Genomic DNA, 25,526 nt, shown 5'->3' on the forward strand with positions numbered 1-25,526 from the left:
ACAGACAGCTTTAATATGGGTATAGAGAGGAAGTGTCAGCACTCTTACTTGGTTCTGATTGGATAAATCAAGGGTGTTCTTCCAATCTGATAAGGACTATTACTGTTCTGTAAGCTGCAACACCCTGCAATTCGCTGCAAAGTAATGGGACCCATTTAACTGACCAAATCTTGTAGTGGAAGTGAAACATGGTTTTATGTGTACGATGCTTGTATTTGAGCTGGCTCTTACAATAAGCTCCTTGTACAGTCAGCAACAACAAATCTTTATTCTTCATGAAAATGTAAATGGATACACCTTACCCACCCAACTACAGCATTTCTCTGAGGAAATAAAGCAAGAACATTACTCACCTCTTTCTGGCAGTAAGTTAAACCTTATTTAGCAAGATCAGAAAATACTTCAACACATGACCCAGTTTTAAAGAAACCTTCAATGAAAAATTTCAATGAACCTTCAAGATATACTGTCAAATAGCCCTCAGCTGTTAAAAAAAATAGAAAACAGTTGTTTTAAAATGTTCAACTGTTTGCCTACACACATGGTGTTGAAATGCTGCACTCTAGTGTACAACATAGTCTAAGGAGAGCACACTGGCTGTGTCCGAAACCACATCGTGTGATACTAAGTTGACCGTCAACACAATATGCCACTTATTATACTGAACATTGTTTTTTTTAAAAAATTGTATGGAATTATTACAGTATTCCATTCACACATGTAAAATATGACTGAACAGTAAAAACAATTCAGATACTTAGTAATATCTCTCCGTATGCAATATTGTGTCTCACAAGTATAGAAGAATAAAATAGTTAAGCAAATAAAAAATTAAAAAAGCATTTAAAAATGTTTTGCAAATGTGTAAATCTCTTTAAGTAAATGAAGAGGTAACTAGCTCCCTGTAATGTTTGGTAAATAATGTTAGTTCACTGGCTAATAAGCTGGTCATTTATTAGAAATATTGTGAAAGAATGTTTGCTGTTAATGTTAATAGGATGTGTTGAAATTATCTGGCAATCCACATAGCCATGTATATGTGTTTTTAGATGCTATTGGAATCAGATATGTTTGTGTTGCTTGGTACATCAAATTTTAGTATTGCGTGTTGTCAGTGCACATTTTTTGCAGACAAGAAACAAACTGGAAAGAGGCCACATAGTATGATATCATGATTGTAGATGCTGCTTTTTTTCTTACAGATGTCTATGGAGACATCCATCCCTCCATCTTTTATACCGCTTATCCATTTCAGGGTCACGGGGAACCTGGAGCCTATCCCAGGGAGCATCGGACACAAGGCAGGGTACACCCTGGACAGGGTGCCAATCCATCGCAGGGCACAATCACACACTACGGATACTTTGGACATGCCAATCAGCCTACCATGCATGTCTTTGGACTGGGGGAAGAAACCGGAGTACTCGGAGGAAACCCCCGCAGCACGGGGAGAACATGCAAAAACATGCAAACTCCGCACACACAGGGCCACGGTGGGAATCGAACCCCCGACCCTGGAGGTGTGAGGCGAACGTGCGAACCACTAAGGTGACAGAGACACTGTCCTATTGTTCACTACATGCCTGTGAGCTTTCCTCCTATTGTGTTCAGCTATTTTGTGATGTTGCTAGGGCAGTGGTACAAATAAATGTGTAAGAAGAAGCCTGTTACTCCTTAAGCCTTCCCGGATGGTAGGTGTTGTCTGATAGAGGAAGAAAAGCTAGAAGGTGGGAATTAGCAAAATGACTAAAGCTCACAGTAAAAAGTTTCAAAAGCAAAGTAAAATGCATTGAGCGAGTCCCTTTTCAATGACACAATGCTATGTATTCATAATATGTTGCAATATACAATGCTATGTGTTCAGTATACAGAACACATTAATAAGTGTTGCAGTGCACAAACCTTATTTTTACATGTGTGAATATTTTTGCCCTAATAATTATTCCATAGAATAAAAGGAACCTGTTGTTGGGGCCAGATATCTTACTCTCATACTTTTTCCTGTGGGTTTCTTCGTAGTTACTGAATAATACGATTTAACATGAATAACTGAAAAATAAGCTGAGACTGTTACTACTAATACTATTACTAATACTATTATTATTCATTCATCTTGAGAAAGTGCGGGTTGTTATTGCAGTGAACCTGGAGCCTACCCTGGGAAAACCATTGCAAGCACCGCACACACATACATTCACACCTAGGGGCAATTTAGAGTCAACAATTTACTTACCAGTATGTTTTTGGGAGGTGTGAGGCATCCAGAGAATCCAAAGAAAAACCCACAAGGACACAGGGAGAACATGTGAAACTCCTCACAGTGACCTGAGCTCATGATTGAACCAGGAACCCTGAAGTTGTGAGGCAGCAATGCTAACTGCACCACCACTAATTATTATTATTATTATTATTATTATTATTATTATTATTAGTAGTAGTAGTAGTAGTAGTAGTAGTAGTACTGGTTGTAGTACATGTGGTGGTGGTAGTAGTAAGCTACACAGCATATTATGATTATGACTCTATATAATACTATTATGAAGAGCTATGACTACTAATATTATCAGTTTATTAAGCTTGCCATACAGACGAATCCCTGTGGTGACTGTGAAGAATATAAAGTTGTCCTATTCAATAAATCAGTTTGGCTGTTTATTTCCTCCATACCCTTCTGCACCTGCAGTGTTATTTTTCAAGAGCCCACTTGAAGATTTAATTAATTTAATTACAGACTGCGGTGGGACACGTCTATGGGGCTGTTTCTCAGAAGACATGGCTAGTCACAGGCTGAATCCAAAATAACTCTCTTCACTCTCTGTATGGGTACTTAATATGGTATAATATAGTGGCTTCTGTGTCCTGTACAATGCATCTTATGTCTAATAGAGAGCCACTTGGCATTTCTAGCCAAGTGAGGTGGATTGTCACAAAATACAGAAAACTGATACATTAGCTATATCAGATTTTCTGTTTAATTTCAAAATATGTAACACTGGAACTGTAGACTGAAAAAAGCTGAAGATCCTGGCATGCTATTTTCCATTCCTGTTAAGCAGTGATTTAAAGCAAGGGCATAGGAGTAATTTGACAATAGGGACGTTGGACACATTAATGTCAATAGAGTGTTATGGATAGAAACATTTGGTTGTAATGAATTGCAATGGATTTATTTGTGTGTTTTGCTTAAGCTACATTTCCTTTCTGTTTGTGTGGTTTGCCACCAGAAATGTTGGTGACTAGTTCATTAAATATCTAGCTCATTTCACTGATTAGAGATTTTTGCTCTGTTGAAAGGATGCTTTACATCCGCTTCTGGCTGTTAGGCCAGTGGGGAGCAGAAATCAGATGTGACTCGTTGCCCCAATTTAGGAACATACATTTCAGTGGCTTTTACTGAAGTCCGTGATTGAGCACATGCTGTAGGGCTGCTGTAAAGTCTAGCTACTTAGCTAACATTTGAATTGGTAAAATTTGATCCAGATGGTTTCCTCCATTTCTTGCCAACTCCCCCCAGCAAATCAAGTATAGGTTTGTTGATTTATTCATAGTGTTCATGGACCAAAGTCCATGGCAGTACACGTGCAAGCACAGATTGAGCGGAAGGGGGAGGAAACCATAGAGAACCTGGAATAAACCCACACAGACAAGGGAAAATGTGAAAGACAGACAGTAGACCAGAGCTCAGAACTGAACCAAGTACCTTGGAGCTGTGAGGCAGTGGCACTACCCTCTGCACCACCATGCCACCTGTATTCAGACTCTAGATTGCACCTAGTTTTGAATGTGTGTGCATGGTGCTCTGTGATTGTGTGTGTATGCATAGAACCCCATCTAAGGGGTATTCCTGCCTTGTGCCCAGTGTTCCCAGGACAGGATAGGCCTGACCAGGATAAAGCTGTTCCCAACTTTGAATGAATGAATGAATGAATTTGATCCAGTAGAAACAAACATAGCTATTTGTAAGTAGCTATTCTGAACAGTCCATCTCTTTGTGCCAATTGAAATCAAATGTTAAACGTGTAAAGATTTCTTAGATATTTAATAATAACTAGCCTACTACTGCAGTACATAGCCTAACACTTGAAATTATGGGGAGGTAAACTTGTAAGAGTGCTTTATTCCCAATAGAATGCTTATTCATTTTCCCTTTTCACCTTTGTTTACATTTGGTCTAGTCAGGGTACGTTTAGGTTATTACCTTTTGGCATCGCTTAACTAATTGTTGTATTGCCAGTAGTTACGTTGATAAGTCTAAATCGCAGTGTTTGAAGTTAATTTAAGCAAACAACAATTTTAAAAAATGTTATTATTTTTTTTAAATATAAAAAAGTAGGTCTGTCTGACAATTCCTTTATAAACGGGAGAGGCATGTCACATAATAGCTTGATTCCTATACGCCATGATTTATAGGAAATGACAGCTATTCAGGATAGGTTTTAAATGTTCAAATTGCGACTTAGGTATTTTTGTCTTTTTTTTTTTTTTTTTTTTTTAAACAAAGCTCTTTTTCGTAAACAAGGTGAAATGGTTAGAGTTAATGTCTAATTCGGGAATTTCTCGGAAGCGGCGCGAGAGGTGTTTGGCTCGTTTGTTGATTGACGTCGCTGTCACCTGTGCTAAAAGGGGCGGGGCTACAGGGTTCTCATTGGCGCGGTGTAATTTCTCCTCTCACTCGCCCAAGAACTCAGCGCGTAGCGCGAAGCGAAACGACCGGAGCCGGTTCTGTGCCAAACTGTCGGGTCGTGCAGAGTAAAATGGGATATTACATCTCACAACTTTTTCACTAAGAGGAATTCCAGACGGATCCATGGCATGGCTGTCGACGGTAAATAATTTTTATTTGTTGTAAAGAGATGGGCATGGTTTTGTGGGGCCAAATGGTTGGCACTTTCGACCAGACAGGGTATATAAATGTTAATAAGGTGTGAAACTTTCACACGTTAACCATTAGTTTGTTGTCAAATGAAGAAATCTTATGTGCAAACTATTAGAGGCTAAAACTCTTCGTTAAGCTTACTGTAATTATACCGGAACGGGTTTCAAATATTCTTCCCGTTTAATCCGACAAAATGAGGTTCCACTTCACATGGGAGTTTATTCATGTTAAACAGCGCGGGGCTTGTGTTCTTGTCGTGGGTTTATTTTTTTTATTATTTTATTTTCATTAGCCTAGTATTAATACATTTATAAGTATAATCCAAAATGTTTCGCACCCACGCGAAGAAACTTTGAATTTGTTAAAGAAATGGTATAAATACTTCCGTCTGAGAAAGAGAAAGCACTTAAACGGTGTATTTTCTTGTTTCCTTTTGTGCACTGTTAGTGTTTGTGCTTTTGCTCTGTTGCTTTAATTCTATGAATTCTTTATTCTGTGCAGTTCCGGTTATAGGAATGGTGTCTTGTCATTAACAGTGGTTTACTTAGAGCTTATAGGAATTGTTTTGCAGATTACAAAGGACTAATAAACCATAGTACTGGTCTGTTATTACAGTGGTCATTTCTTCCTGGCTTGAACTTGTCCTACCTGAAAGCACCAATCATTTATCTACCCATTCTCTCTCTCTCTCTCTCTCTCTCTCTCTCTCTCTCTCTCTCTCTCTCTCTCTCTCTCTCTCTCTCTCTGTCTCTCTCTCACTCACACACACACACATTTACATTTTCATTTACATTTAGCCATTTGGCAGAAGCTTTTGTTAAGAGACGTATAGGCTAACAACAAACAATACAACACAAATACAAAGCACTGTGAGAATGTATCAGAGACAAATGCTGGTTTGTAGAAGTGCTAGACTGGTCTGGACAATAACATAAAGGACCATTTGAGACCCAAGTGTGTAAACAAAACTACTACTGCTACTACTACTACTACTACTGCTACTGCTACTACTACTACAATAAAAATCAGAGCACCAGGAACTAGATCCTGCAATCAACACAAAGTAAGTGCAGAATAACAAAGCATTATCCTAGATATTACAAACACACTATCTTTTTCTTACCCAAAAACCCATCCACAAAAATCACCTATTACCCACTCACCCAAGTACCCATTCATACAAATACATCCAAAAAACTTACCGCCCACCAATATGACCAGCATATGCACAATACTACCTCCCACACATCCATCTATACACACACACAACTACCACCTAACACACACACACACACACACACAGAGATATATACAAGCATATAAACCCAGACACATGGAAAACTCAGCTTTTGATCTTTGGTGCTATTACCGGCAGATCTATTTACCTGCCGAGAGGCTTGCCACTGCTTTAATAGTGACTTGCAAATTCACCCTGCCATTCGTCTGCATCAGTAATTAAGCACTAGTGCTGGAGGGGTTGGCTGCAAACCTGTCTCAGCCTTTCCCTTCTAGCTCATTACTCCGCACAGATGTTGCATTTCACTCGTCCTCTGAAGTTCAAAGCCCCTCACACTATTGCCAGCACTGGTTTGCATAGCCTGCAGGATACATACAGACTGCATGATGAACTTGCACCAGTTGACCTGAGAGAGTATATCAGATATAAAAATAAAAGTCTGGGCTCCTTCTATTATTATTATTATTATTATTGTTGTTATTATTATTATTATTATTATTATTATTATTATTATTTATTAATAAATAAATTAATTAACTTGTTTATTTATTTATTTATTTTTATTTATTTTTTTAAACTTTCATTTAGTTTGTATTTTAATGAGTGGAGTTGTAGTGTGAATAAATAAATGAGATTCATTCACCTTGAATCACCCTTCTGAAACAATGCAAGTAAGAATATTTATAGCATTATTTATTCTCTTAATGCATGACCATTTCAGAGTTTTAGCAGTGGCTTAACATTTGTAACACTTCCAAGTCTGAATGAAGTATTTCAATCCCAAAGTAAACACAAGTGTTGAAGAATGACAACTTCTTCTCCAGTGGTAAATTTGAAGCTTAAACCAAGCAAGACATTTGCATCTTAACAATTTTTTTAAAATCTTATAGCGTCTTCGGTAGAGCTCATGTCTGCTGGTTGTTGGGGTCTATAAAAGAGAGACTGGATCTACAATGCATATATGCAGCATAATAATCCATGAATTTATCTAACTTCCTTATCCCAAACTCCCCACATTCCCCCACAAATCCCATTCCTCCCATACCTACTTCAGAAGCTCTGTAATGAAAGCCACTTTGTTAGTGTGTGACTCTATCCCCGAAGCGAAGCGGATTGTGTTTACTTCACATAGACCATGGTCAGATGAACAGACTTGATGAGAACTGCCTTTGTAGGTCTGTGGGTCTGGAGGAGATGGGGGTGGGTGACAAGGGCATGAGAGACAAGCAAGATTTCATCTCATCCAGTTCCACACCTTCTGTAACACACACACGCACAAACCCCTTAACATTATCACGGTTGACTGGTTGTCCTCGGTTCAGCTATGACAACATTGTCAATTAGAGGAGTGAGATTTTAATGAGCCTGTGCACACTGTCTGAACACTTGCCTGTAAACACACTGGCCACTCGCCCTTCACTGGGAAAACATATTCAGACTGCCTCTTGAATCATTAATGCCAGCGCTGGTGCTGGAATATGCATGGCGAGCAAGCCAGGCTGTGTGCACACACTCACATACCAGTGATCAGAGGGCCAGTGAAGCTCTGGATGCAAGACTAATATCATATCTGGCAGCTGACATAAGCTATGCTGTTTCGGGTTGGCCAACATCTGACACAGGAGTCAACTTGAGAGAGAGTCTTTGTCCAGTGCTGTAAATCACTTCGCCTTTCAGTGTCTGTAGGTGGATGTGAGGAAACAAGAACAGTAGTTGCACACAGCAGTACACAGAAACAGTGCATCATTTAGATCCAAGGAACTCTGTGGCAGTCCCTTGAAGTGAATGATCAATCATGCAAATATTTTGTGGTGCAGTTTTCTGTTTGTTTAGCTTAAGAGTGGTGTTTGTTTTTTCTTTTTTTCCAGGTCAGATATGGAAAAAAAAAAAAAAAACCTGCTGATTGTGTAAATGTGAGTTAGTATGATACTTATGATATCCGTTTTCCCTTGGGGTTGTGGAAAATCCATATGCTATTAATTACACTAACCCATAATCCACAAAACCACTGTAGTTTTACAGCCTTACTATATCCTGCATGCAAAAGCATAGTGTCTCCTTTAATTAAGTATTAAACATCTATAAAATGAAAGGAGAATTCACACTGTCTGGGTTTCTGTCTGCCAAGTTTTTGTTTTGCCTGAAGGTGAAACAAAACAGCCAGGATGGAGGTAACTTTCTCAATATGTCAAGCTCTCTTATTCTCTCTTGTCCTATAGCTGCATCCAGCTTTAGTTTCTGTCGTCCTGCGGTGGAGTACAAGGCACTTCCAGAGGACTTTAAGTACCAGCTGAGCCGGTGCACCGGTGGCAATCTTACCTGGCATGAGTGTCGTGGGAACAAAACAGCAGGTGGTCGTACTGTCAAACTTCTACAGCAACCAGGAACTGAGTCTTTGCAGGTAACTACACAAAACTGCTATGAACATCTTAATGGTACAGTCTCAGTTCAGTCAGGGAAGGTTTAGTAAAGTGCTGAAGTTATGACCAACTGCAGAATTCATCAGCATCCTGTTGAAAGTCTTAACATCCTGATAGAGGCAACGTGGGCTAATTTATATTCATTAGTGATTCATTGGCAAGTAGCCTGAGTTAACCCTTAAACTCTAACCATTACATGACTAACTATCTTTTGCTAGCCACTGGACAATTCATGGTAGTTAATGAATAATGTTTTGCAATAATTTAGAATAACTCAATAACAAGCCAAGACATTTAACAAGGAGAAACCTTTCTTAAGATTTTTTTTTTTTTTTTACATCTTCACTGAAATTTCCCGAAGTGCCATCTATTCAGGGAGCTGTTTTGTGTTAAGTGCTAAGTACTAATTGAGGTTTTTTCCCCCCATTTCATTTCAGGTTTTTTTTCTGTTTTTTAGACAAAATCATTTGCTATGCTTTATTATAGGCTGTACTCTTTCAGAGTCTCAAAGTGTATTGTGTATAGTGTCTAAGTGTTAACATATTCCTCACTTAACAGTCATGTTTTAATGTTTCAGTGAACGCAAAAAATACCTAAAACATTTTTCTCTCAAACCTAAAAGCTGTGCATTCCTTTGGAATAGCTGCATGTATGTGCTTAGGAAGTTTGGGGAAAGTCACTGCTTTAGTAAATTGCTAACATTACAGTTAACTTTAGAATTATTGGGACAGTTCATTATGTTGTTTAAAATCATACACTAAACCTTACATTTTATCAAACATCCAAAAAACATTAATGATGCACCAGCATATTGTTTTAAAATGTGTATGGATGTGAACTGACAGCAATTTAAAAACTAGTAGAATTTCTCTTGCTTGAATGTATTTTAGCAAATGAAATATATTTTGCGTGATAATAAGCGGTTATAGGAAATCGTTTGAGTGAGGTTTAAAGAATTGTGTGTAATGTATGTTTGTTTTGTTGGCTATTTCCCATTTTCTTAAAGGGTGCCAATAATTCGGCAGTTTCTCCATTTCAAAGTCATACTGTAGATTCATAGCATCACAATGCAAAGTGCAGAAATCTATAATCTGATGTGACTAATGAAACTAGAAATTGTTGTATGTTATTGTTTTCTCAAATACATGAAAGGAACCTCATCATATATGGGTTTATGAAGGAGTTAGAAACGTTCTCTACAATCTACTATGTAATATGAGCAGCATAATGCCTATAGCTTTATGCTCTGGGAAAAATATGGGTTCATAATCCTCAGGCATGATACTGCAAAAATCATACTGCTATTTGGTAGAGTTATGAATAGTCTTTGAGAATATAGTGGCTTAGATACAATGCATCTTTCAACTACATCCTTCTGCTTCATCAAAAAAAGAAGTGCAGCAGAAACAGTATGATTGTTTGACAGCGATAATGGAGACCTTACAGCTGTGAGCAATCACTGATCATTTCTAAGCACCCTGTCTGTTACCACTGTAAGACTTTCATACTATTGCTTCATGTCTTTAAACAGGCATTCGCTTTATGGCTCTAGTCCACACATTACCAATTAAACTGTGCTACCAGAGAGAGTGTGTTATTCCACGTCTGTTCGTCGCTGCATTTTGATGATTAAGATATCTTTCATGCATTTCCTCATGTTTTCTGACATGCACTCAAAAAAGACGTGGCTATGAATAATACACAGGTAAAAGGGGTAAAACAAAAGAGGAAATATAGCTATTCACTCTCTTTGTTTCTCTCTGTCTTTTTATTTCCATTTCTTCCTCTCTTACCCATCCCCCCGCTTTGCTCTCTATTCAGCCATCCATCCAAATCAAGACTTTATTTGCAGAAAATGGGAAAGATGCAGTTGAGCCGGGAGGCAGAGCAAAGCAAAGACTCTTGTTCCAGAATGGCTTTAAATAGACTGTAAAGTCTCTTAGCTCCTGAACACTGGTAATGGATGATTGAACACTGCAGGCAGATATGTGAAGATTAGTATTTGTGCTGAACACTAGCTGAGCCTTTACATTTTAATGTTGACAAAGCAACCTCCTGCGCCCCCTTCCATGCCCCCAGAGGTAACGTCCAGATTCCGTCAATAGCACAGGCTTACCTTCTTTATAGTTTTTCTTCTATGTTTGGGCTAATTAACTGTTCCAACTAAACTAATATTGCTAATAAATCAAAATGGTCTTAGTTGACATTATTCTTGAGTGATTATTAGTGGCAAGTAACCTGATTTAACCCCTTAAATACCCAGAACTACATAACTACAACGGATATAAAAAGTTTACACACCACTGTTAAAATAGCAGGTTGTTGTGAACTAAAAGAATCATGTCAGATCTTTTCTCACATTTTAATGTGCAATTGAAGATTGCGCAAATAAAGTGGAAAAACAATCAGAAACTTCTTTTTTTTTGGATAAAAAAAAACTTACAATAACCTGGTTGAATAAGTGTGCACACCCCTAAATTAATATTTTGTTGAAGCACTTTTTGAATCTATTACACCACTTTTTAGTAACACTTACTTTTCCAGCCTTTTGTTGTCCCTGTCCCAACTTTTTTTTTAGATGTGTTGCGGCCATCAAATTCAAAATTACCTTATTTTTCCTTAAAGTGGTAGATTTATTCACTTTAAATATTTGATATGTTTTCTATGTTCTATTGGGAATAACATATGGGTTTGTGAGATTTGCAAATCATTGCATTCTGTTTTTATTTACATTTTACACAGCGTCCCAACTTTTTTGGAATTGGAGTTGTATAAACACTCTAATGGGAAAAATCAGTCATGCTTGTGAGGAAATGCACACCTGCCCAAGATAGAAAAGATTGCACATTTCACATTGTGTAAGGGAAAAACCTTGCACTAGTGTATTTGTATGGAATGCTGAAATTGTACCATTAAACAACAGTGTTTGGTTTTGCAGTTACTACTACTACTAATAATAATAATAGTAATAATAATAATAATGTAATGAATTTAACTATATGTAGTCTTATATACGTAAGTCTTCATATAATATTTAGACCTAAGTCTTGAAGATGGATGGAAGGACTATATTGAACCACAAAATGGAAATTTGGGCTCTACAGTGGCTCAAGGGCACAGCACAATAAAAACACAAAATAAAAACACATAATTTAACATATAACACATTAATAACAGTTCTTCATGCCGTTAATGCTTTGGTAATACTTACACGTATATGGCCATGCCAATAAAGCTTGTTGAAGTGAATTGAAGAGAGAGAGAGAGAGTGCGAGCGAGAGAGAGAGAGAGAGAGACTGAGACTGAGACTACAAGGCCTGCTGTCTCCTTTTCTTCTCCCAGATCTGAAATGTCTGCGAACAAGCTTCCATACCGTTCTCCCTCCATCCCATTTCTTACATTACATGATTTAACCATTTCACTATATATAGAATTATCAAGATTTAGCAATCAATGCTAGACATTTACACTACAGAAAAGGCTTGTGATAAATGATATATGTAACCTAGTTTTAAAAGACGTCTACAGGGTCCAAATGTCTGAGACCACATTGAAAATCTGAGATTTTTTTTGAAATTTGGAAACAAACTGAAGGTTTAAGAATATTATTTACACAAAGAATTTTGTGTAAAAAATATTTTATGTAAAACAAAGAAAGTAAATGTTCAATATCTTGAATATTTAGTATCAAGATTCTGCACTATATTTAGCTTTCTATTTAATTAAATGTAAGCAAATTAGTTATATTGAATATGTTAACTGCTTTTTGGAAAAGGTTGGATTTTCCTCATGCCTAATCTTTTCTATTGAAGCCTGTGTTCAGATGACACTCTGATGGATTTTATCGAAGATGGATGTATCATATGGTTTTTGCATATACTTGTGGAGTCCATGCCAGCTTGAGTGCACACTGTCATTAAAGCAAAAATGGGGACAAACTCTGAAATTCATGTAAATATCTAAAAGATATTTTACACAAGTTGTTGTCAAGGATATAATTTTTTAATGAAAATATCCATCCATCCATCCCTCCATCCATCTCCTATACCGCTTATCCTTCCTTCAGGGTCACGGGGAACCTGGAGCCTATCCCAGGGAGCCTCAGGCACAAGGCGGGGTACACCCTGGACAGGGTGCCAATCCATTGCAGGGCACAATCACACACACATTCACACACCCAGTCATACACTACGGACACTTTAGACACGCCAATCAACCTACCATGCATGTCTTTGGACTGGGGGAGGAAACCGGAGTCCCCGGAGGAAACCCCCGCAGCACGGGGAGAACATGCTCACTCCGCACACACAGGGCCATGGTGGGGTAATGAAAATATAATGAATATAATTAGAAAATTATGCAAAATTGAAGCATTTTCATTAGTGGTCTCATACTTTTAAACCCCAGTATACAAATATTGTTCAGAAAAGTGTTATTCAATAATGTAACAGACAATGGATGTCTATAATTAAAGTAGAATTTATATTTTTAGAGAAATATTTTTGGTGTAAAAGAAAGCTTTTTCAGTAGACACCTTCAACTCTGAGCAAGATGTTCTTAAAAATGTATTATGACCTTAATGTGACATCTAGGGTTTTTGTTAGAAAGCATGATGACAGTTAGGCTGTCAGGTTAAAAGCAGTCTAACATGACCTTGAAACTATATGGCCAAATGTTTGTGGACACATGACCATCAAATCCATGTGGTTCTTCCCCAATCGGTTGCCATAAAGTCGGAAGCACATAGTTGTATTGGATGTCTTTGTATGCTGTGGTAGATATAGCTTAGAGCAATAACAAGAAGAAGAAGGAATATAATTATTATTACAGTGAGGGAAAGAATTATTTGATCCCCTGCTGATTTTGTACGTTTGCCCACTGACAAAGAAATGATCAGTCTATAATTTCAATGGTAGATTTATTTGAACAGTGAGAGACAGAGTAACAACAAGAAAATCCAGAAAAACGCATGTCAAAAATGTTATAAATTGATTTGCATTTTAATGAGGGAAATAAGTATTTGACCCCCTCTCAATCAGAAAGATTTCTGGCTCCCAGGTGTCTTTTATACAGGTAACGAGCTGAGATTAGGAGCACACTCTTAAAGGGAGTGCTCCTAATCTCAGCTTGTTACCTGTATAAAAGACACCTGTCCACAGAAGCAATCAATCAGTCAGATTCCAAACTCTCCACCATGTCCAAGACCAAAGAGCTCTCCAAGGATGTCAGGGACAAGATTGTAGACCTACACAAGTCTGGAATGGGCTACAATGCCATTGCCAAGCAGCTTGGAGAGAAGGTGACAACAGTTGGTGCGATTATTCGCAAATGGAAGAAACGCAAAAGAACTGTCAATCTCCCTCGGCCTGGGGCTCCATGCAAGATCTCACCTCGTGGAGTTGCAACGATCATGAGAACAGTGAGGAATCAGCCCAGAACTACACGGGAGGATCTTGTCAATGATCTCAAGGCAGCTGGGACCATAGTCACCAAGAAAACAATTGGTAACACACTACGCCGTGAAGGACTGAAATCCTGCAGCGCCCGCAAGGTCCCCCTGCTCAAGAAAGCACATATACATGCCCGTCTAAAGTTTGTCAATGAACATCTGAATGATTCACAGGACAACTGGGTGAAAGTGTTGTGGTCAGATGAGACCAAAATGGAGCTCTTTGACATCAACTCAACTCGCCGTGTTTGGAGGAGGAGGAATGCTGCCTATGACCCCAAGAACACCATCCCCACCGTCAAACATGGAGGTGGAAACATTATGCTTTGGGGGTGTTTTTCTGCTAAGGGAACAGGAAAACTTCACCGCATCAAAGGGACGATGGACGGGGCCATGTACCGTCAAATCTTGAGTGAGAACCTCCTTCCCTCAGCCAGGGCATTGAAAATGGGTCGTGGATGGGTATTCCAGCATGACAATGACCCAAAACACACGGCCAAGGCAACAAAGGAGTGGCTCTAGAAGAAGCACATTAAGGTCCTGGAGTGGCCTAGCCAGTCTCCAGACCTTAATCCCATAGAAAATCTGTGGAGAGAGCTGAAGGTTCGAGTTGCCAAACGTCAGCCTCAAAACCTTAATGACTTGGAGAAGATCTGCAAAGAGGAGTGGGACAAAATCCCTCCTGAGATGTGTGCAAACCTGGTGGCCAACTACAAGAAACGTCTGACCTCAGTGATTGCCAACAAGGGTTTTGCCACCAAGTACTAAGTCATGTTTTGCAGAGGGGTCAAATACATATTTCCCTCATTAAAATGCAAATCAATTTCTAACATTTTTGACATGCGTTTTTCTGGATTTTCTTGTTGTTATTCTGTCTCTCAATGTTCAAATAAATCTACCATTAAAATTATAGACTGATCATTTCTTTGTCAGTGGGCAAACGTACAAAATCAGCAGGGGATCAAATACTTTTTTCCCCTCACTGTAACAACAATAACTTATTGTTAACCCCCCCCCCCCTTTTTTTTAGAAGAATCATCAGACTTTTGGTATAAGTATCTATTTTCAAACTTGGCAAAAGTTTGTTTATCCAGGAGTAAAATGTGAACAAATTATTATTATTATTATTATTATTAATATTAATATTAATAGTAGTAGTAATGTTAGTTCATCACTCCAACCCCCCCCCCCCCCCATCCCCCCCGCCAGAGCTGCGGGTACTTGCCCTTTTTTTTGTTGGTGAACCAATGATCAAAGGTCCTGTATAATTAATCTACCATATTAATATATCTCTTTCAGAGTCCAAACTCCAGAGATCTAGTGTAATTTTCATCTATTTTTTGCCTCAATGTGAATCAAATGTGAATTTGTTTATCAAAAGACAGATCCAAAGAGATCAGGGAGTGTGGACTGTGTGTATACTTTGTACTTATATGACCTCCTAACGGAAATAGCCATCCATTACTGTTGCGGAATTTTTGTATCTCGTTTTTCAGAAGATATGAAGGCAAGAAAGAAAAAGTCAGACCGTAATGAGGATTTAATGCTAATGGTGGTGTGGCGATCTGTCTACAAGAACATAGCAGGTTGAGAACCATGAAAGCCAGATTCCATCTCATTACTGCATTCTATAATTACCCTTCAGAGACACCCTTGTCTATTTGGGGGTGGATAAATCATAAATTCATTAACTAGCCCACCGCAAATGTAAAAGCTCTAACGTGTTTGCCCAATCCTATGTTTTTGTTGCTGAGAACCATGTTGACTAGGCTAAAATGCAGTGGCTAACATAATGTATGATGAGATAATTAGCTGGTTAGGTACATTTTAATGCAGAATAAGGGAAATGCACTCTCAACATAAAGGCAGCAATCATTGGCCAACGTCTATGAGATGTGGTGTTCTGTCACCCATAAAATATACTTTTTAACTATGAAATGACTTAAAAACAAAAATCGGTCCCCCATTTTCTTCACCTAATTTGGTGTTGGCCATTTTCCACCCACCAGCCAGTTCTGGCCTATCATATGTTAGCTACCAGTGTCACCGTGATTGACAGGTGAGAGACAGGAGTAGGTTTCTGTTTGTTGGTCAAACATACTCAATAGAAAACAATGAATAAAAAACTAATAGCCAGGACATGAAAGTTGTTTACACAGCCATGGTGTGTACACAATCATTGTCATGTTAGGGAAAAGTTATCAATAGCAGACAAATAGAAAAGAGGCCCATTGATTGGCATCCGCACCTCAGATAAATGTTCAGTGACCAATAAGCCCAATATTCTTGATATTTTAGTGTTTAATTATTGTTTTTGGTGGTATTTATATGTATTATTGGTTTCTAGAGGGAAAGTCCCTTACGGTCCCAGCCATGTCAGGGAGAATGAGTAGGATGTGAAAGGACCTGTGTATCCAAGCAGTTCAAATAGGGAGGACTGTTCTCTGATTGATTCAGCTTTGTGTGTGCACGTGTGTCTGCTGTTACACACGAAAGATCTCCCTAAGGCCACTGGAGAGAACACTGCAGTTAAAATGGCTGTCGGTAAGGGAGGGAGCGAGTGTGAGGGCAAAAACTGTGAAGGAGAAAGAAAATTGCAGATAAATGGGAGTGGGCCAGAATAAAAAACCTACACAGATGGCAGTTAATGGGTCATTAAAGCAAACAAATAGAAGAAAAGGCACAAAATTGCTGTGAATAATGAAAAGGACTTTGTGGGAGTGAATGATACAACAAATTAAGCATATTGTATTCACAGTGCTTGGCTTTGAAAAATGCATAATAATAATAATAACAATAAATGCCATTGTGTTAATACCTTGATTACACTTAAAAGGTGAATGGAAGGTTTGTAAACAGTGTCTTCATATAGCCTGTCTAAATTCTCAGATCATCCAAAGATTTTCTGGAACTATTTTCATCACAATGATGCATCATACTGCTTTTCTACTTGTTTTTTGGGACACCTGCAACAACATTTGTGTTGGCACTGTGCTAGAGGTTACTAAATAGCTTTTAGATGGCCTTAGTTTAATGAGGTCTGTTTATTGCATCATGGATCTGTCAGTGTGTTGGCCAAAATGACGACAATCTGAGATGAAATAATCCATCTTAATTACTGGCAGCACATAGAGCGGAACACTGCTATTATGGGGAAAAAAGATTTATTTTCCAGAGCTCTCTGCAGCAGTTTGAATGTCATCACCGTCATGGGATATTGCTTTCTTATATACAAGAAAGAAGCTGGGTGTGCTTGTGTGTTTGGCACTTGTTATGGTAACGATGAAATGCATTCCTAACAAGCTTTGACAATGAGGTATGACATGAAGCTATCACTTGGAATGTATTCGGCCATTTCATTGGAATTGTTTTGTTCTCCCTCTGTCTCTCTCTCCCTCTCCCTTTTATTTCTGTTTTCTCTCCTAGCTTCACACAGGGGATGCATACTCTGTTTACCACACTAGTCCCACCCTGCCAAGTCTGTCTAGGCCAGTGGTTCTATGGTCCCAACAGGATGTGTGTCGGTGGTTAAAGAAACACTGTCCTCACAACTACCTGACCTACGTGGAGGCTTTTTCCCACCATGCCATTACAGGTACATTCTCTAGACTTTGAGGTCACTGCTACCAGAGACAATTTAATGCACTGGGTCATTTTTCTAAATTAAAATTAAATGTGAAGGTTTTTGTTTTGTATAATACAGACTTAATTGTTGCAGCTGATTGCTAGCTTGCATTACACCTGCTTGAAAAAATGGAAAATGTAACTTTATATGTTTTTGTCTATAAAAAAGAATTGCACATGCATTTAACGGTATTTGAATTGCAAAACTAAATAGCAAAGAAACTTGTTGATTTACTAGAATGAGCCCCATTGTGCTGTCTAATGATTTTAAAGGCAGTCAACACACTCATTGTGTTAAAGGCAGGAAATATTCTAACATGTAATACTCAATGAGTCATAAAAGACCTGCAATATATTTCACCATGGAGAAAAGTGTAAAAAGAAATATAGAAACCAAGACAGTACCAAATAGTCAAAAACTCAAACAGTTTTTTTTTAAAAAAGAAAGCTAAAACTGCCAGAGATTTGCAATAATCCAAAACAAATGGCAGGAGAATTAAAATAATGAAGGAACACTAAAGCTTAAATAGTATTAAATGCTTTTTTGATTTCATTATTTTGAAGTTATACAACTATTATACTCAAATTCATACTATTGTTCAATTCCTGTAACACAAGGTAAAAGTATCAATAAAAAGGAGGTTTTATATAACAATCATATGCTTGCTTAAAATAATCACTGCCAGGTTCTTACACGGCTACAGTATTTTATGCAGTGTGACCGAAGGGTTCGGCCTCTGAACTAAAGGTCAGTGAATTCTGGCTTGACTACTTTTCTAGGACCTTGGAATCTCAATAAGCCCCACCCTCCTACGCTGCTCAGTCAGATGAAATTTAGCAATGGTTTAATTTTGAATTACAACTGCGCAGGTGTACAAGCTCTTTAAAATACTGTGCTATTGTATTCAGAACAGGTGCTGTACCAGAACTGTAGTATTCTTTCCATCCAATCTATGAACGTACTGAATGGTAAACGCGCTGTCCTGTGCTCTCATTGCAGGTTGGATACTTAAAAGTGGCATTTATTTGATCATTCAGATATAACTAAAGATGGCACGATACCACATGATACCTTTACAATACCGATGATGAAATCTTGAGTATCAGCTGATTCTAATATCTGTTTAAAATTTGAGATTTAAAATTTTTATCTCCTGAGTGGTGCAACAGAAACGTGTTCACTCTGTCATCCGGAGATCATAGCCTTCTATGGCTGGGAGACCGAAAGACCAAAATTGGCAGTGCTTTCTGAGTGGGAGGGATGGCATACTCTCTCTCCTCTACCAATGACACTCTCCACCTTCCCTGGGTACTAGCTGTCATATGATAGGGGAGACCTAACTAGTGCTGGTGGGTGGGAACTTGCCAAGATTAAACTAGGGAGAAAGTAAAAAAAAATAAAATAATAAATTTGTGACTTAATTGAACTGGCCATCTAAAAGGACCATACTCAAACTGTACAAACACTACCATACAGGAAGAGATGCTGTACATAGCCATCACTCAATTCAGACAAATAGAAACAAAGCAAATATTGTGCAAATATTTGCAAAATTAGACAGTTCCAATTTAGTACTTATTCATGACAAATTTATTCAAATCAATGTGCAACACATTGTCCAATTTAAAAAAAAAAAAAACCCTTAGCAGTAGAAAATAAAGCTATACAGGCATTTAACATGAAAGTTACTGCTATGATAGCTTGTTATAGAACTGAATGAATGAGTTCTTTTTCCATCTGATATCTTATATTTCTGCTGATATCAGCCCAATACCTGATCTCTGAAGGTTCTAGATACCAGAAGTGCATGCATAGGGTGTAGGCATAGTGTTGTTGAAGTCAAGTAGTTTTTTCCCCCTGATGTATGATTAATGCCAGCCCTGCCCTTTAGAGAGGGCAACAATGCATATCAATGAATCCAAAGTGTCTGCTAACCCCAGTGACTTTGTGGTCTGAGGTCATTACAGCAGAGTTTAAGAAGGCACAGAAGCCCTGATTCATTAGTTTATTTTAATGAGAACATTCTGTCACATCTAATATTACCTGCACAAAATAGAGTCTGAAGTTGAGTGTGTATATAAATGTGTATGTGAATCTCTGTTTGAAGAAAGTAGAAAGCATATTTTGGTATATGTGTACTTCCCATGTAACTGACTGTGTAATTACCACAATGTTTGTGTTTATGTGAGAACATGTGTACATACTGTATATGCTCTTGTGAATCCCTTTGTCCATCTACATTGTGCTTAGACCTCTATTTCTGCTGTGCCCACTCCCATAGTAAGCCTTCAAATTGAGTTTTATTGTACTCTCGGACAAGCCCTTTTCGTACCAGAATGGGGATATGTTTTATATTAGAAACTACAAAACACTAATGTAAGCCGCTCCGGATAAGGGCATGTGTCAAATGCTGTAAATGTAAATGTAATTTTTCTCTGTTCCTACCCTCTCCTTCTCCAGAGAGCCCCATCTGGCTCACTGTTCCTGTCCTCTCTCTAATTGAACATAAAGCATCTGGGGCTCAGATGTTATGCAAGTGACAAAAGGAGAGTGAGAGACAGTGAGAGTGACCGAGATATTGAGAGAGGCTTTGCCTGTCATCTGGGGAGAAAACAAGAAGGAAAAGAAAGGCAACAGAGCGGTTGGCCATTCAGAGCTGTGCACTAAAGGGTTTAGAAAACCAGCAGACTCAGTAGGCTTCCGGGCCATGAAAATTACTTCAGGCTTGGTTACCTCTCAGGGAGCAGCTTTAGCAGGATGCTATAATTACATTCAGAAACTCCCCCACCTGTGACTGCTTGAGGGATCCTAATGAGGAGGGGAGATGCTTCTATGATTTAAGAGTAATTTGGAAACCAGATTACTTGAGACTTCTGATTTCAGGTTTAGTATCCCTTAAGATTCTTGGCTAATTAAAAGGAAATTACTCTAAAACTTCAGTGTTTGATGAATCCAAACAGCTTCTACAACAAAGTAGCTTTTATGACATGAAATGTAACAGTTGCTGAAATACAAAAGACAAAAATGGGTGAAAAAAGGGAAGGTAAAATTATGAGCATAGTAATTAAAACATAACACGTCTGGCAGTCTGTTAGTGTTTTGGCATTCTTTTGGGAAACAGCAGGGAGGAAAACAACCTTCCAGTCATACAGCAACTCTGCAGAGTCACAGATGACCTTCAGGCCTGAGCTCCCTTTCCGGTGTGTGTGTGTGTGTGTGTGTGTGTGTGTGTGTGTGTGAGTGTGAGTGTGTGTGTGTCTTGTCAGCTCATCTGTATTTGCCCATGCAAGGGCTGTTGTGTGGCCAGTGACCCAATTCTATACATGATTTAATCTTTTGCTCACCATCCAATCAGCACTTACACCAAGCATCATACTAATTTGCATTTTAATCTGCTGAGTTTGGAAAAAAAAAAAAAAAAGAAGAACTAGTTGCAGAATGATGTGCTGCTAAATCTTTTTTTTTTAAGAACATCGTCTCCAGCAGACATGAAGGTGCTTATGTCCAAGGGTCTCAGGGACAGCTGTCTTTTTATATTCTCTAATGATATTCATTTGCAATAATCATAGATATTGATCACTAAATATTATTATTTAAATAATCTAATCAGTGTGATTCAAAGGACAATCTCTCTCTCTCCCTCTCAGGCAGAGCTTTGTTGAGACTGAATGGCGAGAAGTTGGAGAGGATGGGTCTGGTACAGGAAACCCTCAGGCAGGAGCTTCTTCAGCAAGTCCTGCAATTGCAAGTCCAGGAGGAGAGACGCAACCTCCAGCTGCTCAGCAGAGGTGAAAGGAAGCTGGGAAACTGATTTAGACAGACAAGCCTCCGCTTTTATTAACTTTAAGTAAAGTTGTGTATAAATGTTTGAGCAAACTAAACCAAACATTTTCTTCGTAATCATGATCCCGACACAGCTCATTTGCATTTAGTCATGTCCACAAAGCTGCATAAAAGGTCAGGTGGACAATGGCTGGAAACATGAAGTGACTATTAAATGATGGAGAAGGAAGACATTATTTTGACTCACTTCTGTGCCATTAAAAATACTTATCAGTGCAGAAGCAACTAAAAATGTTAAAATCTAGAGATAAATTACAGAAAAGGTGAATTAGGTATGAATTAAGTGAGGAAAAAAAGAAAAAACAAAGCCTTCTTTGCTCATATTTACCAAGGGTGCCAATATCAGTGGAGGACACTGTACACTCTACCCAGGGGTTCAGGCACACCAAGCAATTTTAAAATTGCTTGAGGTCCATCAGCCATCATGCTGGGAGTGTTGCACAGCATTCAAAGAAGATGGCATGGCAAATGGAACATATTTATAAGCCAGCTTTCATCCTCTGAAAAAAAATCACACCGGTCTCTAAACATCCTGTAAACATCTCCTAAGCATGACAGGCTCTAAATCTAAATGCTAAATGCTGTAAACATAAATAAACAAGAGATTTAAACTTGACCGTATGATTCATATATAAAAGTGCAGTACCGCATGCAAAATATATGATTTGAAGTCGTGGTTTACATTAGTTAGTCTTCTTATGCATAAATTTATGCACACTCAGGAGCATGAAAAGGATACGAATGTTTTCCCAAAATTACAGGATTTTTATGAATAGCAAATTTCTTGTGTAAATGTGTAGGAACGAATCATTCACGAATACATTTGTTTGTATCCGGCTTTATAAACGAGCCACAGAATGTGACTTGTAAGGAAAGTGATGAAAATTCCGAGAAAAAGAGAGTGTGTTTGTTTTTCCATATGAACAGGATCTCCTTTGCTTGGGAGGATTATATATTCATTCCTTTCTTCTCCGTCTTCCTCTGACTGCAGGGACTTTTGGGAACCTGTCATAGCTACAGCCATGCGTGGGCAGCTCTGCCAGACTCTGTATGCTGTGGGAGGGCATCGAGGCATGGGGCCACAGGCTGTGTGTGTCTGCAAGAAGAGACCTCTGTCTTGGACTGCCACAGGCTACTGAGGCTTTGTCAGAGCTTTCAGAATAACCAGCTGAACCTTCCTGTCCATCTGAGATTCCAGAAGAGCACAGACCGAATCTGCGGCAACAAGGAGAATAAAGAATCTAACCTGAATCTCCCCTCTGAGAGTAGTGCCCTACTCTAAAATGTAGTGTCTCTGCGAGCACATGGCTCCAGAACTTTAACCAGGAATGCCGGGAAATGCATGTTTCGCTGGTCATCTTAAACTGTTTTCTTCTGAAGAACTATTTTTCATTTTCATAACAGGTGATTTTTTTCTTCCACAAAGACTATATGGGTGGTATTCCACTGCACAATAACTCACTGCAATAATCTTGCAAGAGACAAATGTCAACTACACGACAGATGGAATCAGCTACAGTGTAATTACACAAAAATTAAGAAAGCAGCAAGCCTTGACATGCCTTTCAAAGGTACTATATCTAACTGTGAAATGTCGGAGTGGTGGTGTACAACAGCTTGAAGGAAAGATGAGGTGATAAAAACAAGCTCATCAGGACTTCACATTGTTTAACACTCTAATTATATGTTGTGGTTAAAAAATACTAAGAAAGAAATGAAAGAAATCATTGCTCCACCACTTTTGGTACACACAAATGTAGGCATTTCTAAACTGTTTGTCACTTTGATGACAAACTGAGCTTTACTTGGGGACATTAGTGCATTATAGAAATTCCACAGAATAAAAGATTGACGTTCTCTTCATACTTTGTCTTGCATACTGAACATTCACTGATTTTGTAATGGCTTTTAAAATATAGTTTTGTTTTAAAAACCACTCTGGCTTACATGGCACCCTTAGGCCTGACGGGACATGTCCAAACACTCTTATACATTCTGGTTTTTACCTTATGTTTGCGTTCTTCATATTCATTCCTTTTGAAGTCTTTTTTAAAATATGTAAATAAACAACATGATGTTCAGCTTAAAGAAATGTACACAAATAATTAGTAACAATTAGCAACTGTTTCATTTGGCTCTATTGTAATTTCCCTCAATGTGTGGGTTTTGGTGTATGTTATTGTATAGTAGTTAAACTGATTTGATTGGACTGTTGGACTGGCATTATATACATAAGTATTACAGTAATATGTGCCAACACTACCTCACTGCTGGCTCACCATGTCGATTGTTTGGGAGTGTTCTGTTCATGCTTTTTGTATATGATTTTGTATATGACTTAGATTATTATGTGTAGCCTACATGTCTGATAGGCAGACTGTTTTTTGAACACAGTCTCTCATGGTGTAGCCTATGGAAAGAATATAATAAGCAAAACTTATTGAGCTTTTGGATAATTTTCCTTACTGCAATGAATAAATGTCTGTGTGGGATTTGAAGAGTGGATTAAGTCTGATTTGCACAAATACAGTTTAAGCCTAGCATTGGTACGGCATGCATTCTACATTGTTTTTGTTTCCCCAATTTTGATGGACCTGGCTCAGCTCATTACTAAGTGCGTTGTGAATGGAATTAGATATTTTAAAAACCACATGAAGCAAGATTTCTGTGCATATGTTCACCAAGGGTGAGAAACATGGTGGTGTTGTGTCACCCAATTATCTATGATGGAAGCAGTTGTTGGTTTATTCTGCCATCTACTGACCTCTTTCTCCAAAAATCCCTAAAATGAAAGCCAGCCCTTAGGAAGGGTACAGTGATAAATTAAAGGATAACCATAGTGTTTTAGCAAGATGTTGAGCCACCACAACTCCAAGAACAGCTTTGAATTGCCTTGGCATAGATTCTCTGGAAATGTACTGGAGGGATCAACACCACTCTTCCAAAATATATTCCCAGCTCATGTTTTGAGGATGGTGATAAAGACTGCTCCAAAATCTCCCATATGTGTTCAGTTGGCTTGAGATCTGGTGACTATAAAGATCAATAAAATATAATTAATATAATTTTTATACTCATCAAGCCATTCCATTATATGGTTATTATCATTCTGAAATAGACCACTCCCTTCTGGATGAAAATATTTCATCATAGTACAAAGCTGATCAGTCAAAAGAACTTTGCACTGATTTGCATTAAGACTTCTTTCTATGGGAACAAGTGGAAAACCTTGATAGCAAAATGCCCCCATGGCGTATCAACCACCGCTTTAATTTGTCACCTATCAGTATAATGATACTGTTACGTAGCTTTGACAAACCAGGTATATTACACTCAAATCCACAATTTCTGGCACCCTATATGAAGAATATGGAGTCAGGTCCACAAATATTTGGACATTGTCGAATATACTGTTATTTTAGCTGTCTACCACATTATAATGGAATTAAATAATGTATATGAGCTCAAACTGCAGACTTATAGCATTAAGCTGAGGAATTTTACATCCAAAACAGGTGATTAGTGTATGAATTCCCATCCTCCATCCATGTCTGGAACCCACACACATCACCAGATGCTGGTTTCTTCCCTGCTGATGCTTTGCAGCTGTCTTCAGTTTTTGCTTGTTCTTAAGTTGTTTTGCTTCAGTTTTGCCTTCAGCAAGTGAAATACCTGCTCAATTGGATTCAGGTCAGGTGATTGACTTGGCCATTGCAGAACATTCCACTTCTTTGCCTAAAAAAATTCTTGTGTTGTTTTCAAAATGTTCTTCATGTCATTGTCTATCAGCACTGTGAAGCACTGTCCAAAGAACTTTGAAGCATTCGGCTGAATCTGAGAAGATAATGTAGTCCTATACACTTCAGAATTTATCCTGTTGCTTTTGTCAGCAGTCACATCATCAATAAATACAAGGGAACCAGTTCTATTGGCAGCCGTACGTGACCATGCCATAGCTCTACTTCCACTTTACTTCACAGATGAGGTGATATGCCTCAGAACATGAGCAACATCTTGTGTTAAACACACTGGTACCAAATAAAACCACTGAATTCTACTGAGGATAGTCAAGGAGG

General features: G+C 38.3%; 1 protein-coding gene across 2 annotated transcripts; it reads left to right on the forward strand.

Moving 5' to 3' along the window:
* Window positions 1-4,649: 4,649 nt before the first annotated feature.
* samd10a (sterile alpha motif domain containing 10a) lies at window positions 4,650-23,942 on the forward strand. Of its 2 annotated transcripts, XM_017468867.3 has the most exons (5): window positions 4,650-4,825; window positions 8,333-8,514; window positions 17,409-17,577; window positions 21,255-21,395; window positions 22,442-23,942. In XM_017468867.3, exons 1-5 carry the CDS (start codon window positions 4,813-4,815, stop codon window positions 22,462-22,464), a joined length of 528 nt encoding a protein of 175 aa, XP_017324356.1. In that variant the 5' UTR covers window positions 4,650-4,812; the 3' UTR covers window positions 22,465-23,942. The 2 variants fall into 2 exon arrangements, with proteins under 2 accessions (XP_017324356.1, XP_053536290.1); XM_053680315.1 differs by lacking the exons at window positions 4,650-4,825; window positions 17,409-17,577; window positions 21,255-21,395; window positions 22,442-23,942 and adding an exon at window positions 10,355-15,089 and having other exon boundaries at window positions 8,380-8,514.
* The last annotated feature ends 1,584 nt before the right edge of the window (window positions 23,943-25,526 follow it).

Source organism: Ictalurus punctatus, chromosome 5 (genome assembly GCF_001660625.3).
Source record: "Ictalurus punctatus breed USDA103 chromosome 5, Coco_2.0, whole genome shotgun sequence".
Taxonomy (NCBI): Eukaryota; Metazoa; Chordata; class Actinopteri; order Siluriformes; family Ictaluridae; genus Ictalurus; species Ictalurus punctatus.

Bases quoted from the DNA above. Each gene is read 5' to 3' on its own strand.
- samd10a (XM_053680315.1), top strand. From the start codon at position 13,728: ATGTCCAAGACCAAAGAGCTCTCCAAGGATGTCAGGGACAAGATTGTA.